At 40.7% G+C, this 23,151-nt stretch overlaps 1 protein-coding gene across 2 annotated transcripts; it reads left to right on the forward strand.

The window, feature by feature from the left end:
- Positions 1-69: 69 nt before the first annotated feature.
- Positions 70-17,763, forward strand: LOC147332280 (NACHT, LRR and PYD domains-containing protein 3-like). 2 transcript variants are annotated; one of them, XM_086288757.1, is made up of 13 exons: positions 70-1,396; positions 1,865-2,014; positions 2,144-2,512; positions 2,638-2,675; positions 2,794-3,030; positions 3,499-5,368; positions 7,242-7,424; positions 9,119-9,286; positions 10,767-10,940; positions 14,839-15,012; positions 15,983-16,156; positions 16,291-16,340; positions 16,867-17,763. In XM_086288757.1, exons 3-13 carry the CDS (start codon positions 2,271-2,273, stop codon positions 17,400-17,402), a joined length of 3,846 nt encoding a protein of 1,281 aa, XP_086144883.1. In that variant the 5' UTR covers positions 70-1,396; positions 1,865-2,014; positions 2,144-2,270; the 3' UTR covers positions 17,403-17,763. The 2 variants fall into 2 exon arrangements, with proteins under 2 accessions (XP_086144883.1, XP_086144884.1); XM_086288758.1 differs by having other exon boundaries at positions 70-2,014; positions 2,226-2,512.
- Positions 17,764-23,151: the final 5,388 nt, after the last annotated feature.

Raw genomic sequence — 23,151 nt, forward strand, 5'->3', positions numbered from 1 at the left:
TAATCTTTTAATGATATAAGTTTGCATATGGTAGAATACTGCATGTAATCATTTGCGTTTAGAAGTATATAGTTGGTGGCATACTGAAAGAATGTCTCATCCTAGGAGGTCTGTAACAACTTGGTGTACATTCCAGGGTGTTCTGGCGTTCACCCCCAGATCCTAGGAGCATGGGAAAGGTCGTACCTTGTCTTATTGTTTTACGGTAGGATTAACGTAGCTATGTCCGTTTTAGTCTAAGTGCCTTTTTTACATATAGATGAACTGTTGGATTTTTCAGACCAGCAGGTTAAGGGAAGTTGTTTATGGGGTCACACTCTGACACACACACATATACACTTCCGCATTCCAATGTAAGGAACAAACGCCCACTGATCTATAAATAAAGACCAGGGTAGTCTCTCAGGGCGAGTATCAGAGCCCTCAGTCTCAGTTCGAGTACTCTGTGCTGCCCTTGTATACAAGTAAAACTGTGTCTTTCTCCTCTCTGATTCTCAGCTGAAGAAGTGTCTTAGAATACATCTCTTGACAATGACTAGTACTTTGGTTTCTTTCATGAATACTTTGGAATTGGATTACTCTAAAGCTGCACACATCACAAAGGTGTGTTCAAGAAGTGAGTTTCAGGAAAACTTTCAATAAATGCAAATATACACAGGTTTGTGTGAAGTGATTTCTGTGATGGCAGACTAAGCGTGAAAGGATTCAATGTTTCTTTCCCGATTAAAAACAAAGCTCGAAAAAACAAACAAACCAAAAAACGTAAGGCTCTTTTTCTTTTTGCCCAACCAAAAACTTACAGTATCAACAAAATGAGACCTCTGCATGAGTGTGAAGCTTGGACAATTGAATTTTTCCTCTAGTTCTGCTACAGCAAAAGCAAACTCAAGGGATGTTGGTTACCAAGGTTTTCAAATATTTGTGTAGTCTCTCTCTCTTCGGTGTTGCATTTGCAGACTGTCGCCGAATACCCACACTTGAGGGACAAAAGCACTGGGACACCTTCGGGAGCTGCTCGGCCATGGATGCTCCAGGTGGATGGTTTTTGTGCTGATTTTAATGCCAGAGGAGCTTTGGCGCTTTGCAGTTACCAAGTCAGCAGATCGTCTGTGTCTTTTACACATTACGTGTGTCAAACATTGAAACATTATTCATTTTCCCCAGGTTTCAGGATTAAAGAGTTACACTCCATTTAAAAGTAGTAACACCACAGCACGTGTTATGCAATTATTTACCCGCCCACTACAAACTGCTTCTCTTTAACAAAAAGCTAAGTCATAATAAACGTTTATTGCAGTCTATAAAGTAGTCTGTCTTGGATAACATTTGGTTTTATTGCTAAACTGACTAAGATTCTTCTTGAACAGCTGAAAATGAGAGACTACACTTATACGAAGTAAGTATTTGGCACTTTGCATTAGGAAGTTGCAAAAACTTTGTGAATGAGTTTGTTTTTTTTTGTATATGTACAGAAGATTTGCAAGAGGTACAGCTACACTGATATTGTGCAAACCTTAGATAAGCAGCTGTGAAAATGGTTTAAATGCTTTTACTTAGCTGCACATTTCCTCTCTGTGTACAAAAGTTAAAGAGTTTTGATAAAATTTATCTAAAAAAAGAGCAGGCGCTAGTCTGTCCTAAATACTTTCACTTTACCGTAACAAGTTACTAATTAACAGTCTAACCTCCTAAAAAGAACAGCCTTGGTGTTATTCTTGTCATGTCTGTACAAAGTTAAGCATTTTGAAATGTATCAGTTGATTAATAAAAAATCATTTTCAGAGCATCTGTAGTGTAATGGTGTAATAGCATAAAGCACTAACCATCAAAAAGCGTTTTCAGTACTTTTTTGTTGTTGTTGCAGTATTCACAAACAGTGAGAGAGAGAGAGAGAGAGAGAGAATTCAATTTCCGCCCATCCTGCCAACGGTTCACTTCCTGTCTTGCTATCGTTTGGATCCAGCAACATACATCTTTGCTTTACTGCAGCAGCTACTGGAAATCAGACACAAAGGTAAGAAAAAATAAACATATTTTGAACAGCGAGTAGTTCGGTCAGATATTTTACATAGTGACGATTAAGAATATAGCAAAATAAATGTTTCTAGTTAAACTGAAATATCTATGATAAATTCTGCATTAGGTGAAAAGGGAAAAGAAAGTCTGGCTGTTCTCAAGACAGTAGCAATACAACAGAACTTCTATGTAATAATACTCATATTTAGATGCAAATGACAGAGTCACTGAGCTGACTGTGAAGAAATAACATCATGGGGAGCCTATGGTCTGCACATTGCTGTGCAAAAACGAAAGAAAACAGTTGTGAGCAAGACAACATTTCCACTGCTGAGAAGAGTGAAGAAAGTTCACTCCTCCCTGTTGGACAGCAGAGGGGGGGAAACACAGTGAAGGAAAGAAGGGAGGAGCCTGCATGCACACATGCTCAAGAAACTTCTGGGGAAAATGACTGCAGTGAGAACAGCAATGATACTGCTGAACTCAGTGCCCTCAGGTGAGACCTTTATTATCTTCTTATAAGTAAATATACAATCAGTATTTCTAAGGTAAAAGATGAAATAAATTATTAGCGTAGATTTATAAACCATGTATCGCTAAAGCAGTTTTGCCTTTTTCTAGTCCTTGTCTGTCTGCTTCAGCAGTAACAGAAATGAAAGGTAAGTTAATAATTATAATTTTATGATTAACTCTGATCATAAAATGCACATGCTTTCATTCTTTGTCTTCTAAAGTTCTAAACAACATGTCTTACTTTTTTTTTTAACCTTTTCATAGATGCAGCCTTGGTGGACAAGAACCGCACTAAGCTCATTCAAAGCGTCACTTTGGTGATGGCTATAGCTGATGAATTGAGACAGCGGGGTATGATCCATCCGGAGATATACAACAAAATCAAAGCTGCTGGGACTAGCCAGGATCAGATGAGGGAGCTCTACAATTCACTGACTACTAGAGAAGTCAAATTTGCCTTCTACAAAATCCTCAAAGAAATTGAGCCACAGGCATGTGAAAGTATGTTTCAGTTGTTTGGTAACTATGTATACAGTGCATAGGGAAAGCATTTACAGCATTTGACATTTTGTCATGTTACAGTCTTAATCCAAAATGGATTAAAGTCATTTTTCACCTTAAAAAACAATATTTTTTTTTTCCAAATTTCTAATACATTCATGTGAATGTGAACCAAACAGTTTTCACTTTATGTATCCTTCTCTGTGTAGAATTTTTTTAAAGTAAAAAAAATTATCTATTTTGGAATAGGACGAAATGTGGAACACGTGAACTGCTGTGAATACTTTTCGGGTGCACTGTACAATTATTAAATACAATTAATATAATGTTACAAATTTGCGTAAACTGCAAATAAACACAAAATGCAATGGTTTTTAAATCGCATATCCACATTTTATTTAGACAATAGAAGACAATAGAAAACACATGCTTTATTTTGAAATTGGTGGTTTTCCTCTTTACCTACAGCAGAAGATGTCATCAAGGAGGTCATCAAAAAGAACAAAGAATATCTGAGGCAGAAGTGTCAATGGGAGTTGGAAGGCACTGGGAAGTCTCGTAAGGATGAAAAATCATTGGATAAAATTTACACAGAGCTTCACATTATACAAGGAGAGAGTGAACATGTCAATAAACAACATGAGATCTGGGAGATTGAAGATAAAGCGAGAAATCAAACTGTTGAGTGTACTAGAATCAACTGTAATGACATCTTTAAACATGAGAAAGATGACAAAGAAGTGAAAGCCATTAGGACTGTGATGACAAAGGGGGTCGCTGGCATTGGAAAAACTGTCTCTGTGAAGAAGTTCATCCTTGACTGGGCAGATGGAAAAGCCAATCAGGACTTGGACTTCATCCTTATGTTTCCATTTAGGGAGCTAAATTTGGTCCAAGATGATCAGATTAGCTTTGAGAACCTTGTGAAAACATTCCATCCAGAACTTAAAACCATAGCAGTTGCGAAAGCTTTGGCTGATCGTGAAGTTTTGTTCATCTTTGATGGTCTCGATGAAAGTCAACTTCAGCTGAAATTCAAAACGACCACAATACTGGATGATGCTACGAAGGTGTCCTCAGTGGACACTCTGGTGACCAACCTTATCAGGAAACATCTTCTTCCCTCTGCACTTGTTTGGATTACCTCAAGACCAGGAGCAGTTCGACGCATCCCTATTAATTATGTCGACCAGTGGACCGAGGTCAGAGGATTTGATGATCCACAAAAAATAGAGTACTTCAGAAAGAGAGTTGAGGACAAAGCAGTCGCTGAAAAAATAATTGAACACATAACAATGTCACGGAGCCTGTACATTATGTGTCACATACCTATCTTCTGTTGGATTGCTGTAGATGTTTTTGAGTATTTGATGCGTAAAATGAGAAACACCAAAGATGAAAACCAAAAAATACCCACAACTCTTACTGGGATGTACACACACTTCCTTCTTATTCAGATGATGATAGCTAATGAAAAATATGGCGACCAGGAAGAGCAGGAAGAGCCTGATACAGCAGAGATCTTTAAGTCAAATGAAGAGTTCATTTTGAAATTAGGCAGGTTGGCTTTTGAACAACTGGAAAAAGGCCGGATCATATTCACTGCTGGAGATCTGAAGAAGTATGACATAGATATAACGAAAGCTGGAGTTTACTGTGGGTTGTGTACAGCAATATTCAAAGAAGAGAGTGTGTTCCTAACAAAGAAACTTTACTGCTTTGTGCATCTCACAGTTCAAGAGTATTTTGCTGCTCTCTTTGTATATCACAGTTTTGTAAATAAAAAAATTGATTCTGAAAGTCTCAAGGATTTCATGCTAAAAGGGTCTGATGAAGAGCTCAAGTCTATCTTGGAAACAGTTCCAGTGGATCTACCTTTGAATGAACTGATTGAAATTACAATAGCTAATTCGGCTCTTAGAACGACTGGAGAACTGGACATGTTCCTCAGGTTCCTTATTGGCTTGTCTCTACAATCAACACAAGACCTGCTTCAAGGTCTGATTCAACAGACTGAAGAACACTCAACGAATATTGAGCAAATTCGGTCAAGTCTTTTAGATATAGATTTATTGGATTGCTCAGCTGAAAGATGTCTAAACCTTGTCCACTGCCTGACTGAGTTGAAAGACAATTCCCTACATGATTCAGTACGAAAGTATCTGAAACCAAATTGTTTTCCTGAATCACCGCTCTCTCCTGTTGAGTGTTCAGCTCTGGCTGACTTGATTCTGATGTCAAACACACCTCTGGATGAATTCAATCTCAAGAAATACAGACCATCAGGAAAAGGTATCTTTAGACTTCTTCCAGCTGTGAGGAACTGCAGGAAAGCAAGGTAAGTTGGTTCTTTATACAAGAATGTTATTAAGTTCAGCAACTTGAGAGCACTGCAATATTTGGGCAGTGCTTTGTTCCTCCTCTTGTGCTCCTATGAACAGTCAACTTGATAAGCAAGCTTATCAGTAAGCTTTAATGTAAGGGACTAAGTAACGTCCTAACAACTATAATACAATAAAGCAGTAAATTTAAAATAAATATAATAAAATAAATGAAAGGAGACTGAAGAAGAATTATAATGTTTCGATGTAAGGGTAAATTCTTCTCCTGAAATTGCTGCTGTATGGTTCTGAGGACTGAGACTCCGGTGGAGCGCAGGATTTATTCAGAAGAGATATGTTTTGTTAAAATCCATTTTATTACACGAACCTGAAGTCTGTGAGTAACAACAGACTTTTACAAGAACACATGTGTTACAACAACAGATATGTGTTAATGAAGATGCTGCTACAGTTCCATATGTGTAAATGTGCCTATGTACAACCATAAGTACTTGAAGTCAATATTGCACACTATAACATTAAACACATTAGTCTAGCACACTAACACAGCCCCATCAAGAGCTGCTTTTTGACAGACCTGTGGTATCATTAACAACATCAATGTGTTATAAAGAAACATGGAAACCACTGTGTGTACGCACTGCTGAGAAAAGACACGCAGAAATGGGTACCTTGTACATGTCTTGTGACATGAATCTCTCCTTCCTTTACTCTTATCCTCCATATTGAGTTTGGCTTTGTTTCAATAAAACACCAGTACTATTGTACTGTAGGAATATGTGGGCACGGGCTCTAAGCACTCAGATAAAGAGTTACAGAACACATCCTGAGTTTTAGCACTGTGCTCACAGCTTTGAGCCATCCAGTTACGCAATTGTACTGATAACATTTCACCCTCTCATTCCAAAAAACACAAGACACACATTTCATTTTAAATTCAGCACAAATTACAGGAAATTGCTCACCTCAAATCTCAGTAATTCACCTTCGTAGGAGTTAAAATCTTCACTTCGAGAGATAATAGTGAAGCAGAAGAGTTGCACTCATTGGTGCACGCTAACTTTTTTGATGCATCTTCTTACATTTACAAACTTTAGCTTGTCTGTCTAAAAATGACTGCAGTTGGTCAAAGTCAGACTGTGATTGTTTGGAAACACATTGCTGGGAGGTTGAATTTACTGGATAACTAGTTGGTTGCTCCAGCTACTTGTAATAGTTTGCAAACCCCAAAGAATTCAGTGCAGTCGCTCAGTAACAATTGAGTTTTTCCATCGCAAGATTACCATCCCATTTTACTATAGAGTGTTTGAGGCTTCACAGCAGCAATGTTTTGCAACACTAGCTAGCAAAGGAATGAAGCTTGCTAATGTAAACAAATGACTGACTCCCACCACAGTACAGACTCCAGTATAAGCTCCACAAGTACAGAAGCCCTATCAGTGTGAGCCACTGGCTCCAGCTGACGTAATACCTGTTGCTAGAGCTCTGGGAGCTGAAGAAAAACTAGTACAAGGCATGAGCAGACCAAGTTAAAGTACTGACCTACCAATCAGAGCTATATGAGGACATGAAATAAATAAATACAGCCTGTAGGACTAAACCTAATGTACCTCTCAAGTGTGTCATATCTGCCAGACCAGACCTTTGAATCCATGCACTCTGCCTGTTAACTGATTAATCTCACACTGTGACATTAAACACCTAAGAAAAGAAAAAAAGAATGAAAAAGCCCAACCTATTCAGGTCATGCTGTGAAGTGTTATGGGTGCTATTACTCCTATTGCAGTGATTTCAGTCAAGTAAATCATTTGCATGCTTCTAAAACATTATCAGATACTGAAGAACCATCTTTTTTTCCCATCTCTTCAGAATTTCAGGCTTGGATCTTTCTGTTTGGGAATATAAAACTATCGTTTCAGCTCTTCGTATGCCACGTTCTGTGCTGACTGAACTGCACCTGGTCAATAATACATTTTACAGCAGAAATGACGAAGGTGCAGAGATATTGATTGATGGACTGGGGAATTGCCAGTGTAAACTGAAAACTCTTAGGTTAGTAAGAGTATTATTTTTCGTTATGTTTTGTTATCATTTATTTGAATGAAACTGATTTCATAATAATTTTGTGATTTTTTTTTTTGCAGGCATTGCATATAGGGATGGGAATAGATAAGAATTAAGAAGTTCCAATTTCATTATCGACATCACTTACCGATTCAATTTTTTATCGATTCTCTTATCTATTCTGTGCAAGTGGAACTGATAAGCAGTAGTGATGTGTCTGTCGCGAAAGAAATGGCTCTTTGAAGTGAACGTCGCGAGCCGTGGTTTTTGTTTTCTCTCTCTCACCCTCTCTCTCGCACTTTTTTTTGCTTCACTCCGCACGCCAGCCTTGTGCTTGCACTGAGCAGAGGGGGGAGGGGCGGTAGTTACACTCACAGTAGCACATGAACAGTAGTGATGGGATTTCCGTCTCTTTTTAGAGAACCGGCTCTTTCGGCTCGGCTCACTAAAAAGAGCCGGCTCTTTCGGCTCTGAACTGGCTCTTCAGGTTGTTTTGTTACTTTAATTAATTTATTATTAATATTTATTAATTTATTATTAATTATTAATTAATATTTATATATAAATATATGCGCTGGCCCCTAGAGACAAAACATGTACAAACTCCAAAAAGCACGTACAAATTCCAAAACACATTTCTAGCGTTAACTGAGCTACCTAGATCACTTGAATTACACAATTGAAAGCATATGTGTATGGTTTGTGTATTAATACACAAGCACGCATATATATTCAAATAATTTAAAAAAATGTTCATTTACCTGTTACTACCACACACCAAATCCAGTCGTTGGTACTTCCTGGCTTGTGTAGCCACTAGGTAACAAAACCTCAACACTGCGCCTAACATCCTGGAGCACTTCTGGGGTTTTGTACGTGCTTCGGAGTTTGTACGTTTTTTGGAGTTTTTACGTGTTTTGGAGTTTTTATGTGTTTTGTAGTTTTTATGTGTTTTGGAGTTTGTATGTGCTTCGGAGTTTGCACGTGTTTTGGAGTTCGTGTGTGCTTTGTCTCTAGGGGCCACGGTAAATATACTTTTATTTATTCACTCCACATAAAATGTAATAAATAAATCATATAATACAAAAACCAACTATTCACATTTCAACTTTTAACTATTTAAATTTTCAGCTTTTTCCTTTTTAAATAAATTTAAAGTGAAGCAACAAAAAGGACCACAGCACAATTAAATATAAATTAAAATATGAAAACAAAAAGAAGATGCACATCTCTGTCATTTCGGCCTGCATGAATAAACTTTCTGAATCCTTTATCATCTGCAACTGAAAATAGTTGTGGATGATCACTATACCTTTCTAATGTGATGTTGTTGTCCCTGGCTCTCTTTCTCTCCCTCCTGCTCTGTTCCTGTGCTACTGCGAGTGTAACTACCGCCCCTCCCCCCTCTTCCCAGCGCAAAGCACAAGGCTCGTGTGTGGAGCCTTGTGCTTAATGTACAAATGTACAAAAGTAATAATGTAAAGAAGAGTGGGCCAAAATTCCTCCACAATGATTTGATGAACTCATTACTTAACATTACAAAAAAATTACTTTGAATTATTGCTGTTTAATGTAGTTCTAAAAGCTATTGAGTATTTTGTTTTTATAGAACTGTGTGAAAACTTTTTTCCCATGACTGTGTTCATCAGTCACTTTTCACCTATTATCCTTTATATTTGCAGTCTTTCTGGTCACGGGCTTTCAGAAACACAGAGTGAAAATCTAGCTTCAGCCATCAAATCAATCATCTCAAATTTAAAAGAACTGGAGTTGAGTGACAACATACTGAGAGACTCATTACTCTCTGTGCTCTCCACCGGACTGGGCTGCACTAACCTGGAGAACCTCAGGTCAGTGTTAGATGTTATTCAGATGTTATTCCTTATCTGGGACTTAGCATTATAGCCTGAGATGACACGGCTTTGATCAGAAGTTATTTATACCATTACTGGCTTTCAGTCCTGCTTGGATGTCTAGGCAATAACCTTTCATGACTGTGTGTGGGTAAGCCCACTAACAACAAAAAAATGCCCTTTCCATGTTTGGTCAATACAAAGAATGCATATGATTTTGCACTGGCAAAACTGATGCAGGACTCACTGAATAACCATTGTTTTACACTATATTCTTTTGTGCGGTGGTTTTTGCATCAAAGATTTCATGAATGAGTAATGAGCCTATCCTATTACAGCCAAATGACAACCTGAAATGATTTAAAGAGTGGAAAACAAGAAACCTTTGACCTTTGTTTGGCTTCATATCTAATCAGCCAATCACCCGGCAACTTAGTGCATTTAGACATGTAGATATGGTGGAACTAATCTACACAAAGCTGATTTTAGTGACTTTGAAGAACCACAGGTGACTCTACTACTACTACTATTTTGGCCATGAATTTTCTGTGGGTTTTACCGCTGGAATAGACATCCAGGGGAAAAAATTGGTGGTCCTCCAGACGTGCCAACTAGAATTGCTTACTGAGCACATCGGGTTTGTAGCTGAAAAGTCAATGTTTCATCCATAGGATTAATGTTAGCTAGCTCTACTTGCTCCATATTGTCTAGGTCCAAAAACAACATGAATGATAAGGAGAGCAAAGGGGATGCTCCCACTTTGCGAGGAAACAATTTGCCAGATACACTTTGGGAGAGGTTGAGCCTTTCATGCATGCCCAGATTTCATTGTTCTTCTTTGTAGTGTTTACATCAGCTTAGTCCTGTAAGAACACACTCATGTATTGTACTGAGTGAGCTGACCAAAAAGAAACCACAACTTATTTTAACTTGTGTAACTGTATTCATCATCCTGTGACATCCTGCTACAACACTTTAACACAGAGTGGACTTAAAAAGAAATACTACGGTTGTTACTTGTTGGCTTTGCGGCTAATGGCAAGTACATAGGAGCAGCCAGACTTCTGTGTCAAAAAGTCTGCCTTGACTGTAATTAACTGAATGAATCACTTGTTAGAGCATACAGTCTATGATGTAAAACAACACAGGACTTGTAGAGATGTGGGTCAATCAACAGTTACACAGCACAGATGACCTTATTATGTTACTGGCAGGGACAATGAATTATAACAGGCATTTTGGGCTGTACATGGGCTTTTTTTAAACCATATTAACAGTTGAGTCAAATTCTTCTCTACAGTGTAAAATTGTCTTGAATAGACTACCCATTTCTTCCAAGACTTTTTTCTGCTTCAACTAACAGCCTTCATTGGTCTCATTGCATAAGAGTAACAGCCAATTTTTGTAAAAGTGGGTGATTTACTGTATCTATGGATATCTATCTAATCTAATGCTGTTTTATCCTTTGTATCAAAAGGTTGAACCGAAATTGTAGGATTGCAGAAATCTGTGAGAAGTTAGTAACGGCATTCACATCCAGCACCAGTTACCTGAAAGAACTGGAACTAAGCTACACTGATTTAAAAGACTCAGAAATGGAGAGCCTCTCTGATGGGCTGAAGAACACAAACTGTAGATTGGAGGCATTAAGGTACAACACTGCATTAAAACAACAACAACAACTTTTAAGTACAAACTAAAATAATTCTGTTACATTTTAGAGCTTTACAGAGAAGAGAAACCTCCCACCTCAAGTTTATTTTAGCAGTCAGCAGGGAGAGAGTGCTATTTGATTTCTTTTAAGAGATAAGATAAGATAAAACTTTATTAATCCCTCGGGTGGGTTCCTCTGGGAAATTCAGTTTCCAAAAAGCACAGCACTGACAGAAGTTACAGAGTTACAGAATATTATATATATACACACACACACACACACACACACATATATAAATACAGAGACATATATAAATAAAATATACGAAGGGGATAAATAGAATAAATAGGAATAAAATCAAAAATACAAGTGAATTGCACATTTAAAGTATTGAGGTCTATTGCACCATTGATTATTAACAAAAGTATTACACAAAAGGTATTGCACAGTGAAGTGAAGAGGCACTACAGCTTAGTTGGTCCCCCCTCCTTTGTCCTCCTGTCTCCCCTCCCTCTCCCCTCCAGAGAGGAGTTAAACAGTTTGATGGCATGTGGGATATAGGAGTTCTTAAGTCTGTTAGTTCTTGTCTTGGGGAGAAGCAACCTGTCACTGAACAGACTCTTCTGGTTGTTAATGGCCGTGTGCAGAGGATGCCCAGCATTGTCCATAATGTCCAGCAGTTTCTTTAGTGTCCTTTTCTCTGCCACTGTCACCAGAGTGTCCAGCTTCATGCCGACCACAGAGCTAGCCTTCCTGATCAGTTTCTCCAGCCTGGATGAGTCCTTCTTTGCTGTGCTGCTCCCCCAGCACACCACAGCATAGAAAAGTACTCCAGCAACCACTGACTGGTAAAACATCCTCAGGAGCTTCCTGCAGATGTTAAAAGACCTCAGCCTCCTGAGGAAGTACAGTCGGCTTTGGGCTTTTTTATACAGGTGCTCTGTGTTGCATGACCAGTCCAGTTTATTGTCCACCCACAGCCCGAGGTACTTGTACTTGTTGACCACCTCCACCTCCTCCCCCTCTATCTGAACCGGCAGTGGACCTTCTCTGGACCTCCCGAAGTCCACAACCAGTTCCTTAGTCTTTGAGGTGTTGAGTTGCAGGTGGTTTGTGTGACTCCATGCGACAAAGTTCCTCACCAGACTTCTGTACTCCTCTTCCTGATCATCCCAGATACACCCCATGATGGCTGTGTCATCTGCAAACTTATGAATGTGGCATAATTCAGAGTTGTAGCAGAAATCAGAGGTGTACAGGGTGAAGAGAAGAGGGGACAGCACAGTTCCCTGTGGTGCTCCTGTGATGCTGACCACAGTGTCAGACGTGATGTCCTTCAGCCTGATGTACTGCGGTCTGTCTGTGAGGTAGTCGGAGAGCCAAGCCACCAGGCAGGGGTCCACCTCCATCCTGTTCAGTTTTTCCTGAAGCATACAGGGCTGGATGGTATTAAAGGCACTGGAAAAGTCAAGAAACAGGATCCTGACCGTGCCTTTTCCCCCATCCAGGTGTGAGTGGGCTCTATGCAGGAGGTACAGGATGGCATCCTCCACGCCGACATCCGCCTTGTATGCAAACTGTAGTGGGTCCTGGGCATGTTGTACCTGTGGTCGGAGGAGGTTGAGGAAGAGCCGCTCTAGAGTCTTCATAAGATGTGACGTCAGTGCCACCGGTCGGAAGTCATTCAGCTCATTGGGCCGGTTCCTTTTGGGGACTGGGATGATGCAGGATGTCTTCCAGAGGGCGGGCACTCTCCCCAGTCGCAGGCTGAGGTTGAAGACTCGTTGTAGCGGCTCCCCAAGTTCAGCAGCACATGCCTTTAGCATCCTAGGACACACCTTGTCTGGGCCTGCTGCCTTTCTGGGGCGAAGCTTCCTCAGTTGTCTCCTGACCTGATCCACTGTGACACTGGGAGATGTTTGGGAGGAGGGGGGGGGGGAGATGTCTTGCTGCTGAGAGAGGGATTGGAGGAGGGGGGTGTCATAGTGTCAGGAAGGGGGGGAAGCGAGGGAGGTAGGAGAGTGGGGAGAGGACTCTGTAGTAAAGGTGAGGGTGAGGGTGGGGGGGTTGTGGGCTGGTCAAACCTGTTGAAGAAGTTGTTGAGTTCGTTTGCCTTCTCCACAGTCCCCCCCACTGTGCTTTTCTTGGTGTTGTGGCCTGTGATGGTTTTCACACCATTCCAGACCTCCCTCATATTGTTCCTCTCCAACTTCTGCTCCACCTTCCTCCTGTAGGTGTCCTTTGCTTCCCTCAGGCAGCGTTTCACCTCCTGCTGTGCTGCTTTCATCTCCTCCTTCACTTTGCTCCTGAAAGCCGCCTTCTTCATGTTGAGGACAGCTTTGACTTCCTGTGTTACCCACGATTTGTTATTAGGATAACACTGTACCGTCTTAGCAGGGGCGACTGTGTCCACACAAAAGTTGAGATAGTCTGTAAGACAGTGTGTCGCCCCCTCTATGTCCTCACCATGTGGGCTCAGAAGCACATCCCAGTCTGTGGTGTCATAGCAGTCTCTCAGAGCATCCTCCTTTTCTGGGGTCCATCTCCGGATGGAGCGCGTTGTGACCGGCTGCCTTTGGACGAGGGGTGTGTATTGTGGCTGTAGGTAAACCAGGTTGTGGTCTGACTTCCCTAGTGGGGGGAGGGGGGTGGCTCTGTATGCATCTCTCACATTGGCATACAGTAGGTCAATTGTCCTGTTGCTCCTTGTGGGACAATTCACAAACTGGTGAAAAGCAGCCAGAGTAGAATCCAGTGTGGCATGATTAAAGTCTCCAGATATAATAATGAAAGCCTCGGGGTTTTGTGTCTGAAGTCTTGCTGTGACTGTGTGTATTTTCTCACAGGCAGCTGTTGAGTCAGCCCTCGGAGGGATGTAAACACACACACACAGATCACATGACTGAACTCCCGAGGTAGATAATATGGCCGCAAGCTAACAGCTAGCAGCTCCAGGTCCGGACGGCATACCGAAACTTTAACAGAGACGTGTCCAGGGTTACAGTATCTGTTGTTAACGTAGACAATGAGTCCCCCACCTCTGCTTTTTCCGCTGGCCTGCGTGTCCCTATCGGCTCTCACGGATGTGAAACCGCATAGGTCTACGTTAGCCTGCGGCGTTAGCTCGGTTAGCCACATCTCCGTGAAGATAAACAAGCTGCACTCACGGTATAGTCTGTGGTTGTTCAGCGCGCACAGTTCATCAATCTTATTCTGTAACGAGTTCACGTTGCCCATTATCACTGTCGGGATTGATGGTTTGAATCGCCTCCGGTGATCCGCTCTCCTCGCTCCAGCTTTGCAGCCTCTGTAGCTCCTCTTTATCTCAGCCGGGATGTTGTGTCGCATGCCGGTCTGTCCCTTTGTTCTTAGTGCCAGCAGCTCCGCTCTCGAATAGATGAAGGAGCTGGTTCCAGAAGTTTAAAAAAGTGCATTATCCATCTTGTATCGCTATATCTAAGAGGTATAAGTAGAGTAACTAGAGGAAGGTGAAATAAAGTTTGAAAACCTAGTCTAAAAAAAAGTTAAAGTTAAGAAAAAGGTGCGGTGTTGTAGAGCTACTTGGAAAGGCTGCCGTCACTCCAGTGCCATCTTGATGTAAGCACACATTTGACAGCTATTATGGTATTCTAACTGGCCATCTTCAAACATGGTTTCAAACAAAGACCTTACACTTGGTTAATTCTATTATACTATTTTATTTCAGCTTGCACAAAACTTTTATTATTTTTGCTAGATGAAAAGAAACGGATATTAATTTTTGTTTTGGGCTTTTGCATTTTATATGGTATATTGCTTATATATGTTATAAAATAATTAGTTTTTAATATTTTTCAAATGTGCAATTTCCTATATTATTAAGCTAAAAAAAAATTTCCTGCATTTTTTCATTCAGTCTCAGTCACAACAAACTCACCGAGAAAGGCTGTGAGACACTGGCTTCTTTGCTCAGCTTCAGAGCTTCCCACCTGAAACACCTGGACATGAGTTATAATGACCTGCTGGATTCAGGGGTGATAGCACTGTGTAATGCACTGACAAACCCACAGTGTGGATTAAAAACACTAAGGTCAGTTCACATGATGTTATCACAATAAATCTCCCATAAGGGAAGTAAATAATCGATCTCCTGCTCAATTTGTAAGTTTGCTCATTTACAAACAAATGAACAGTCTCCAGATTTTATGGTAGTCCCATTTTTACTGAAAGAGACAGAATATCAATCAAAAATCCAGAAGAAAAGATGTTTCATAAAAGTTATAAATTCATTTGCATGTCATGGAATAAAAGAACTTTTTGATCCACTACTGCCTAACCAGAATTCTGGCTCCCACAAATTAGCAGATTACAGTCAATCAATCAGCCAATTACAGATACTCCTGACCTCAACTTATTATCTGTATAAAGCGCACCTATCCACAGATTCAGTTTATTCCATTCCAAGCTTGGACAAGAACCTCCGTCTCTCAGCTAGAACACTGAATATGGTTCGCGAATCAGTCGTCCAGCGGAACAATGACCCAAAACATACTGCCATGGAAACAAGAGTGGCTAAAGAAGAAAATAATAATCACATTAATATCACAGAGTAGCTTTAATCCTACAGAAAATAAAACTAATTCCATTAAAATGAAACTACCATAAAATTGGAGACTGTTCATTTCTTTGTAAAAACTTCAAAACTTGACAAAACATCAATTCAGCAAGGTATCAAATAATTATTTTCTCCAGTGTACATGGAGCCTCCTGCAGTATAACAAAAGTCTTACTGAATTCAACGTTTTTCAGACAGTTTAAGAGATGGTCTGTTATCATGCAGTTACAATGCCTTGCAATAATTTGTACATTTAATATGCTTGAGATATTTATATATAACCACCACCAAGTCCCTTTGTTACTTTCAATGGATGATTTTTTTTGTTTTAATCTCTGAAATAATCATATGATTACGTATGAATTTAGTTTGTGAGGTATAAATGCACACATTAAAACTGGTCTTGATAAGATCATCTACCACACCCACTGTTTGATTTCTGTAGGCTGTCATTTTGTAAAGTGACACAACGTGGAGGCTCCTCGTTGGTCTCAGCTCTTGACTCGAACTACTGCAGCCTCAAAGATCTGGACCTCAGCTTTAATAACCTCAATCAAGAAATAGTCAAGCTGCTAAATAAAAAAAAGAGAGATACATGCTGCAGTCTGGAAAATGTCAAGTATGGAAAAAAATCCTGTCTTAAAAAGAATGCTTTATGCTTAATTTATTATCAGTTTTTCAGTCATTTTAATATTGCAAGATCTATTATTGTTCTTCGTAAACAACAGTGCTTTTGTTTATTTTTCCCATTAGTGTGGACCACAATGAAGAATGTTGGGTCGATCTGAAGCTACTGAGACAGTGTAAGAAAAATATGTTCAAGAAACACTGCATGTGATGTGATTTGTGTGCAGGTTGTAATCTATATTTTGAAATATAAAAATTTGTTTTAAATCGGGGGGCGGGGGGTTTGAAAAAGAAGAAAAATCAGTTGGATTTATTAGTGTTTACTACTCAATGAGAATTATCAACAAGGTGTCCTGATAGAGAACATAAATAGCAGACAAAAACACTGAATTTGCTGGCTTTAAATTTTATTTTATACCTCAAAAGATAAATGATTAGTTGGTTTAAAGTCATAAACAAATTAGAAATGCTGATGCACAATACACTAAGATGGAGTCCACATTGACTGAGCAACGGAGCAACATTTAATCTTAAATCAAAGTGTGTTGTGTGTATTTTGTTTACAGACACAATGTACATGCAGTTATTTGGTGGCACCTGTAAATAATAACTAAACCACTTTTGGTTTAAGTTTCATAGCAACATTATCTGAGATCAAGAACGGCACAAACAGTTAACGTTTTTCTACTGTTTTGATTGCAGATGCCTGTGACCTAACACTTGATCCCAACACAGCAGGTGTGAATATTATTTTAACCAAGGAGAAAAAAATGGCAGAATGTGTTCAAGAGAAGCAACCATATCCTGATCATCCAGACAGATTTGATCTTGATCAGGTTCTCTGTGAAGAAGGTCTGACAAGTCGCCATTACTGGGAGGTTGAGTGTTTACGGGCTGATGTTGGAGTGGCATATAAAAGCATTGACCGGGTGGGAGACTCTTCCTCTGAATTTTCTTTTGGAAAAAATGAAAAGTCTTGGTGCTGGATGAATGGTGGTGTTTTTAGTCATAACAATAACTTAACACTTTTGAAAAGTACACCACTGAGGTGTACCATAGGAATGTATCTGGACTGGCCGGCAGGTATTTTGTCCTTCTTTAAAGTCTCTGCTGACACAGTTACTCATCTCTACACCATACACACAGCTTTCACTGAACCACTCCATCCTGGTTTCTCTCTGGATCAGTTGGGATCAATTTACCTTTGTAAACAAAGAAAAGAAGAAAATTTTAGATGAAAGGAAAGAAAGATTATACAGGAAAAAAAACTGGATTGGAAGGTTTATGATATCTCTTTATATTATGTCGTGCTCAGCTGCATATAATAAAGACATGGTTTCATGTCCTGCATGCCTTCAACAACACTAAAAATGTGGGCTCACTTTTTAGCAGACTTCAGAAATTTGCCAGACCAAATGTGTGGGACTCTAATGACCTATCAAAGGCAGTATATGTTTATCCCAACTGTGTTGACTGTACATTTTGTAAAATGTTAAACATGACTTTTTTTATACATTCATTTTTAATGTTTCAGTTGTGCTGTGTTGTAACATTTTTTGAAAGGTGCTGTATAAATAAATGTATTATCTTTCTTTAAAATTGTATATTTACTGATTTGTACTCATGTATCTTTTCCATTTTATATTTATACACCTCCTAACAACAACAACAATAATAATTTGTAGGGAACAAAATTTGCAAATTAAAAAGTCACATATTTATTGTAATTCTTAGCTTCTTCCTAGGATGACCCCAATAGTGGCTGCACACAGCTTGTACAGACTGCATTTGATTTTGCATGAATTTTATCAACCTGATAGGTCAGATAACAGAAAAATATTGTGGCAATTTTTGATTTGGATTACTAGTCTACCTTGTTATTTACTTTTAATGATAAGAGAAACCACGAGTGAAAGACACTGGGTGTTTATCTGTCTCTGTCTTTTTCCCCCTGACTGCAACAACAATATATTGCAACCAACATGAAATTTTTTACACAGTGAGCAAACCAGACATCTGTATGGACCAATGTGGAGATCGTGTTTGATTGTTTTCACGTAAAATACATCCAATGATCTCATATTCCAAAGCCCTTAATCTCTTCTCATTCAAAAGCCACACACCTGCAGAACATGACTAGTACAAAATTTTTCATATTCTGATATACTGTTTTCAAAAGAGATTCAGAAAAAATGGGATGGCATATTTGTAAACATATTGAAATTTGGTTTAAAAGTTGTTGCAGAAATGTAATATTAATCTCCAAACAGTGGTGAATGCAGTTTCAACAAAAATGAAGACTGTTAGGTTTACTTCAACCTACTGGCACATTAAGAGTGATATGATGTTTAGTAACACTGGGGGACCAAAGGGGACGGTCTTATCTCCATTCCTGGTTATTTTGTACACATCCGATTTCCTGTACAACAGTGAGCATGCCCATGGGTGACAGCAAAAGAAGTAAATCCACATTAGAGCCGATAACTTTCCTTATTACGACCAAAATTCAACCACAATTATATGGTCGTCCACCACCATGAATTATAAAAACCAATCACCCTTTGTTATGTCTTTCAGGATTTGACCAGTCATTTTCATTATAGAATGCCATACCCCTCAAATTCAGTCAGTCCATCTTTTTACCAAAGCTCTGGTCATGACACTGTAAGTCTGTCAAATATTATGGCATGAAAAGTATTAAAAAAGTATTTAAAAAAAGGGGGTTTTCCCATCTTTTCAATAGCTTGTTAGTGTTGTTAGGTTAATTGGTGAGTCTAAATTGGATATAGGTGTGAATATAGGTGCAAATAGTTGTCTGAGTCACTGTGCTAGCCCTGTGATAAACTGGTGACCTGTCCAGGCTGTACCCTGCTTCTTGTCTTATGGCAGTTAAGATGGGCTTCAGCCACTCCACAACCCTGAATTGGATAAATAGAAGAGATTGGATGGATGAGTTTTCCCTGCAGCTGTAGCTAGCCAACCAAGCTGAAGGCTAATGACAGTTTATGTGCAGTTAACCTAGCTATTTTTTTTAAAATAGTAATATTTCCAATAGTAGTAGTTACAGTTAGAAGAGTCACAAACAAATCTCTGTTTATTAAGTATTGTATTAGCTTGTTTGCTAACATTGTTAATAATGTGCAAGCATGACAAACATTGAGACTAGTGATTGGGTTGCTAGCTATTATTTAAATACATTGTGGTGTGAATGAGACACGACGAGTCCACAGATCAAGGATTTGGGCCATCTTTATTAGTTCAGCTGCAGCTCTCAGCTCTCAGCTGCAGATGCATCACACCACAACACCAACCCAAACACAACCCTGATTCCCCTTCTTGTAGCCAGTGGGTGTGATTGCGGATGCAGAGTGGGTGCGTCTGCCTTCCCTGCACTGCACCGCAAACCACGTCCCACCTCATACATACCAGCAGGTCAACTAATACGGTTAACTGCTGATGGGAAATTTTGCTGTGAACTGTGTACATATAACACATTAATGAGAATCAATATCACAAACTGAGAAATTTCATTTGTGACAAAGTTCATTTACATGAAAAGAAGTAAACAGACTTCAATAGACTTTAGTTTGTATTGTTAAATGAGAGTTCAGGATACAAGTGCAGAGTACAAAGACACAGCAACATGCTTTAAAAAGTTACAAAACTACACGATAAAAATTTTTATCCACCACTTCCATATCTATTAGTAAAATACACTAGACACTAACAAATTAAATTTGCAGAGTAAAAAAAAAACATCCTGTGGTTTCTCACTGACTTCCAGGAGCTTCACTGACAGATGTGCCTTATACCACCCAGCAGTGTCACAAGAGGAAAAGACTGAAAGAAAAGCACAGTGGTAAAATAATAAGTGGATGCATAAGAAGAGTCACAAGTCATCAGCAGTGTCACCAGTAGTACTTTGTGAATCAATATTTCTAGGCCACCATGACAGATGAACCCTGGGGGTAAAAACAAACAAAAAAAAAAGATCAACCCTGACTTCAGTGCACAGGATATTTAATTGTATATAACTTTATTATATACTAGTGAAAGTGGAAGCAATCTGTTGTTCATCATGTCATATTACACCTTACCATGAATGTTCTTATGTACAATTTCAATTTATTATTCAGTTCACTTCAAACAAATAATAAAGCTTATGAAAATTATACAAAATGCACAGACTTTTTTTCCACCTCACACGAGTCACTCACAGAGCAGAAGTGAGCTACATATATAGAAAATTCTGATGTATCCGCTCAGCCTGACAACTGTTCACTTCCTGTCTTGCTTTTTTTTTTTTTTTTTGAATCCAGCCACAGCTTCAGAATGCAACATGGCTGTTTCATTGCAGCATTTACAGGACACAAAGATAAGAAAAAAGATTTTATATATATATATATATATATATATATATAAACACCCAGCACGCCCCTGCGGGCGGTTTATCCTTCAAGCTCGGGTCCTCTACCAGAGGCCTGGGAGCTTGAGGGTCCTGCGCAGTATCTTAGCTGTTCCCAGGACTGCGCTCTTCTGGACAGAGATCTCCGATGTTGTTCCCGGGATCTGCTGGAGCCACTCGCCTAGCTTCGGAGTCACTGCACCTAGTGCTCCGATTACCACGGGGACCACCGTCACCTTCACCGTCCACATCCTCTCGAGCTCTTCTCTGAGCCCTTGGTATTTCTCCAGCTTCTCGTGTTCCTTCTTCCTTATATTGCTGTCATTAGGAACCGCTACATCGGTCACTACGGCCATCTTCTTCTGTTTGTCTACCACCACTATGTCCGGTTGGTTAGCCACCACCATTTTGTCCGTCTGTATCTGGAAGTCCCACAGGATCTTAGCTCGGTCATTCTCCACCACCCTTGGAGGCATCTCCCATTTTGACCTCGGGACTTCCAGGTTATACTCGGCACAGATGTTCCTGTACACTATGCCGGCCACTTGGTTATGGCATTCCATGTATGCCTTGCCTGCTAGCATCTTGCACCCTGCTGTTATGTGCTGGATTGTCTCTGGGGCATCTTTACACAGCCTGCACCTGGGGTCTTGCCTGGTGTGATAGACCCCAGCCTCTATGGATCTTGTACTCAAGCTTGTTCCTGTGCTGCCATGATTAGTGCCTCTGTGCTGTCTTTCAGTCCAGCTTTGTCCAGCCACTGGTAGGATTTCTGGATATCAGCCACCTCCTCTATCTGCCGGTGGTACATACCGTGCAGGGGCCTGTCCTTCCATGATGGTTCCTCGTCTCCCTCCTCTTTCTTGGGTTTCTGCTGCCTGAGGTATTCACGGAGCACTCGGTCAGTTGGGGCCATCTTCCCAATGTATTCTTGGATGTTCGTTGTCTCATCCTGGACTGTGGTGCTGACACTCACTAGTCCCCGGCCCCCTTCCTTCCGCTTAGCGTACAGCCTCAGGGTGCTGGACTTGGGGTGAAACCCTCCATGCATGGTAAGGAGCTGTCTTGTCTTTATGTCAGTGGCTTCTATCTCCTCCTTTGGCCAGCCTATTACCCCAGCAGGGCCCTGATCACGGGCAGGGCGTACGTGTTGATGGCCCAGATCTTGTTCTTACCATTCAGCTGACTCCTCAGGAGTTGCCTGACCCTCTGCAGGTACTTGGTGGTTGCAGCTTTTCTAGCGGCCTCTTCATGGTTCCCATTCGCCTGTGGGATCCCCAGGTACTTGTAACTGTCCTCTATGTCTGCAATGTTGCCTTCTGGTAGTTCAATCCCCTCAGTTCTGACTACCTTCCCTCTCTTTGCTACCATCCGACTACACTTCTCCAGTCCGAACGACATTCCAATGTCATTGCTGTATAGCCTGGTAGTGTGGATCAGTGAATCGATGTCTCGTTCACTCTTGGCATACAGCTTGATGTCATCCATGTACAGGAGGTGGCTGACAACTGCTCCGTTCCGTAGTCGGTATCCGTAGCCAGTCTTGTTAATGATCTCACTGAGGGGGTTCAGGCCTATGCAGAACAGCAGTGGGGACAGAGCATCTCCTTGGTAGATCCCGCACTTGATGGTGACTTGTGCTATGGGCTTGGAGTTGGCCTCTAGTGTTGTACGCCACATCCCCATTGAGTTCCTGATGAAGGCTCTTAGGGTCCCATTGATCTTGTACAATTCTAGGCATTCCAGTATCCAGCTGTGGGGCATTGAGTCATAGGCCTTCTTGTAATCAATCCAGGCAGTGCACAGGTTGGTCAGTCTGGTCTTGCAGTCTCGGCTGATTGTTCTGTCTACCAGTAGCTGGTGTTTTGCGCCTCTGGTATTCTTGCCAATTCCTTTCTGTGTCCCGCTCATGTATTGACCCATGTGCCTGTTCATCTTAGCCGATATGATGCCTGACAGGAGCTTCCATGTAGTACTGAGGCAGGTTATTGGTCGGTAGTTGGAGGGGACCAGTCCCTTCTTGGGGTCCTTGGGGATCAGGACCGTCCGGCCTTCAGTTAGCCATTCCGGGTGTCTCTCGTTAACTAGCAGCTGGTTCATTTGTGCTGCCAGACGCTCGTGGAGTGCAGTCAGCTTCTTCAGCCAGTAGGCGTGAACCATGTCGGGCCCTGGTGCTGTCCAACTCTTCATACTGGAGACCCTTTCTTGGATATCTGCCACTGTGATGGTTACTGGACCCTGTTCAGGGAGGTCGCTGTGGTCTGCCCTCAGATCCTCTAGCCACTGAGCATTGCCGTTATGGGTTGCATCCTTCTCCCATATGCTCTTCCAGTATTGCTCCGTCTCCAGCCTTGGTGGTGCTGTTCTCTTATTGTTCCCTTGCCACTGAGAGTACACCTTTGCTGGTTCTGTGGAGAACAGCTGGTTTATTCTCCTGCCTTCTATCTCTCTGGTGTACCTCCTCAAGCGGCTGGCCAAGGCTGTGAGTCTTTGCTTGGCAGTTTCCAAGGCCTCAGGTATGGACAGCTTGCTGTATTTCTTAGGCACCTTATTCGTCGCACCTTTCTGCAACTCCGTTAGTT

Source organism: Aulonocara sp. 'chitande type north' Nkhata Bay, linkage group LG4, assembly GCF_057382095.1.
Source record: "Aulonocara sp. 'chitande type north' Nkhata Bay isolate Kocher_YH1m ecotype deep benthic linkage group LG4, A_spYH_male_GT1.1, whole genome shotgun sequence".
NCBI classification, from domain to species: Eukaryota; Metazoa; Chordata; class Actinopteri; order Cichliformes; family Cichlidae; genus Aulonocara; species Aulonocara sp. 'chitande type north' Nkhata Bay.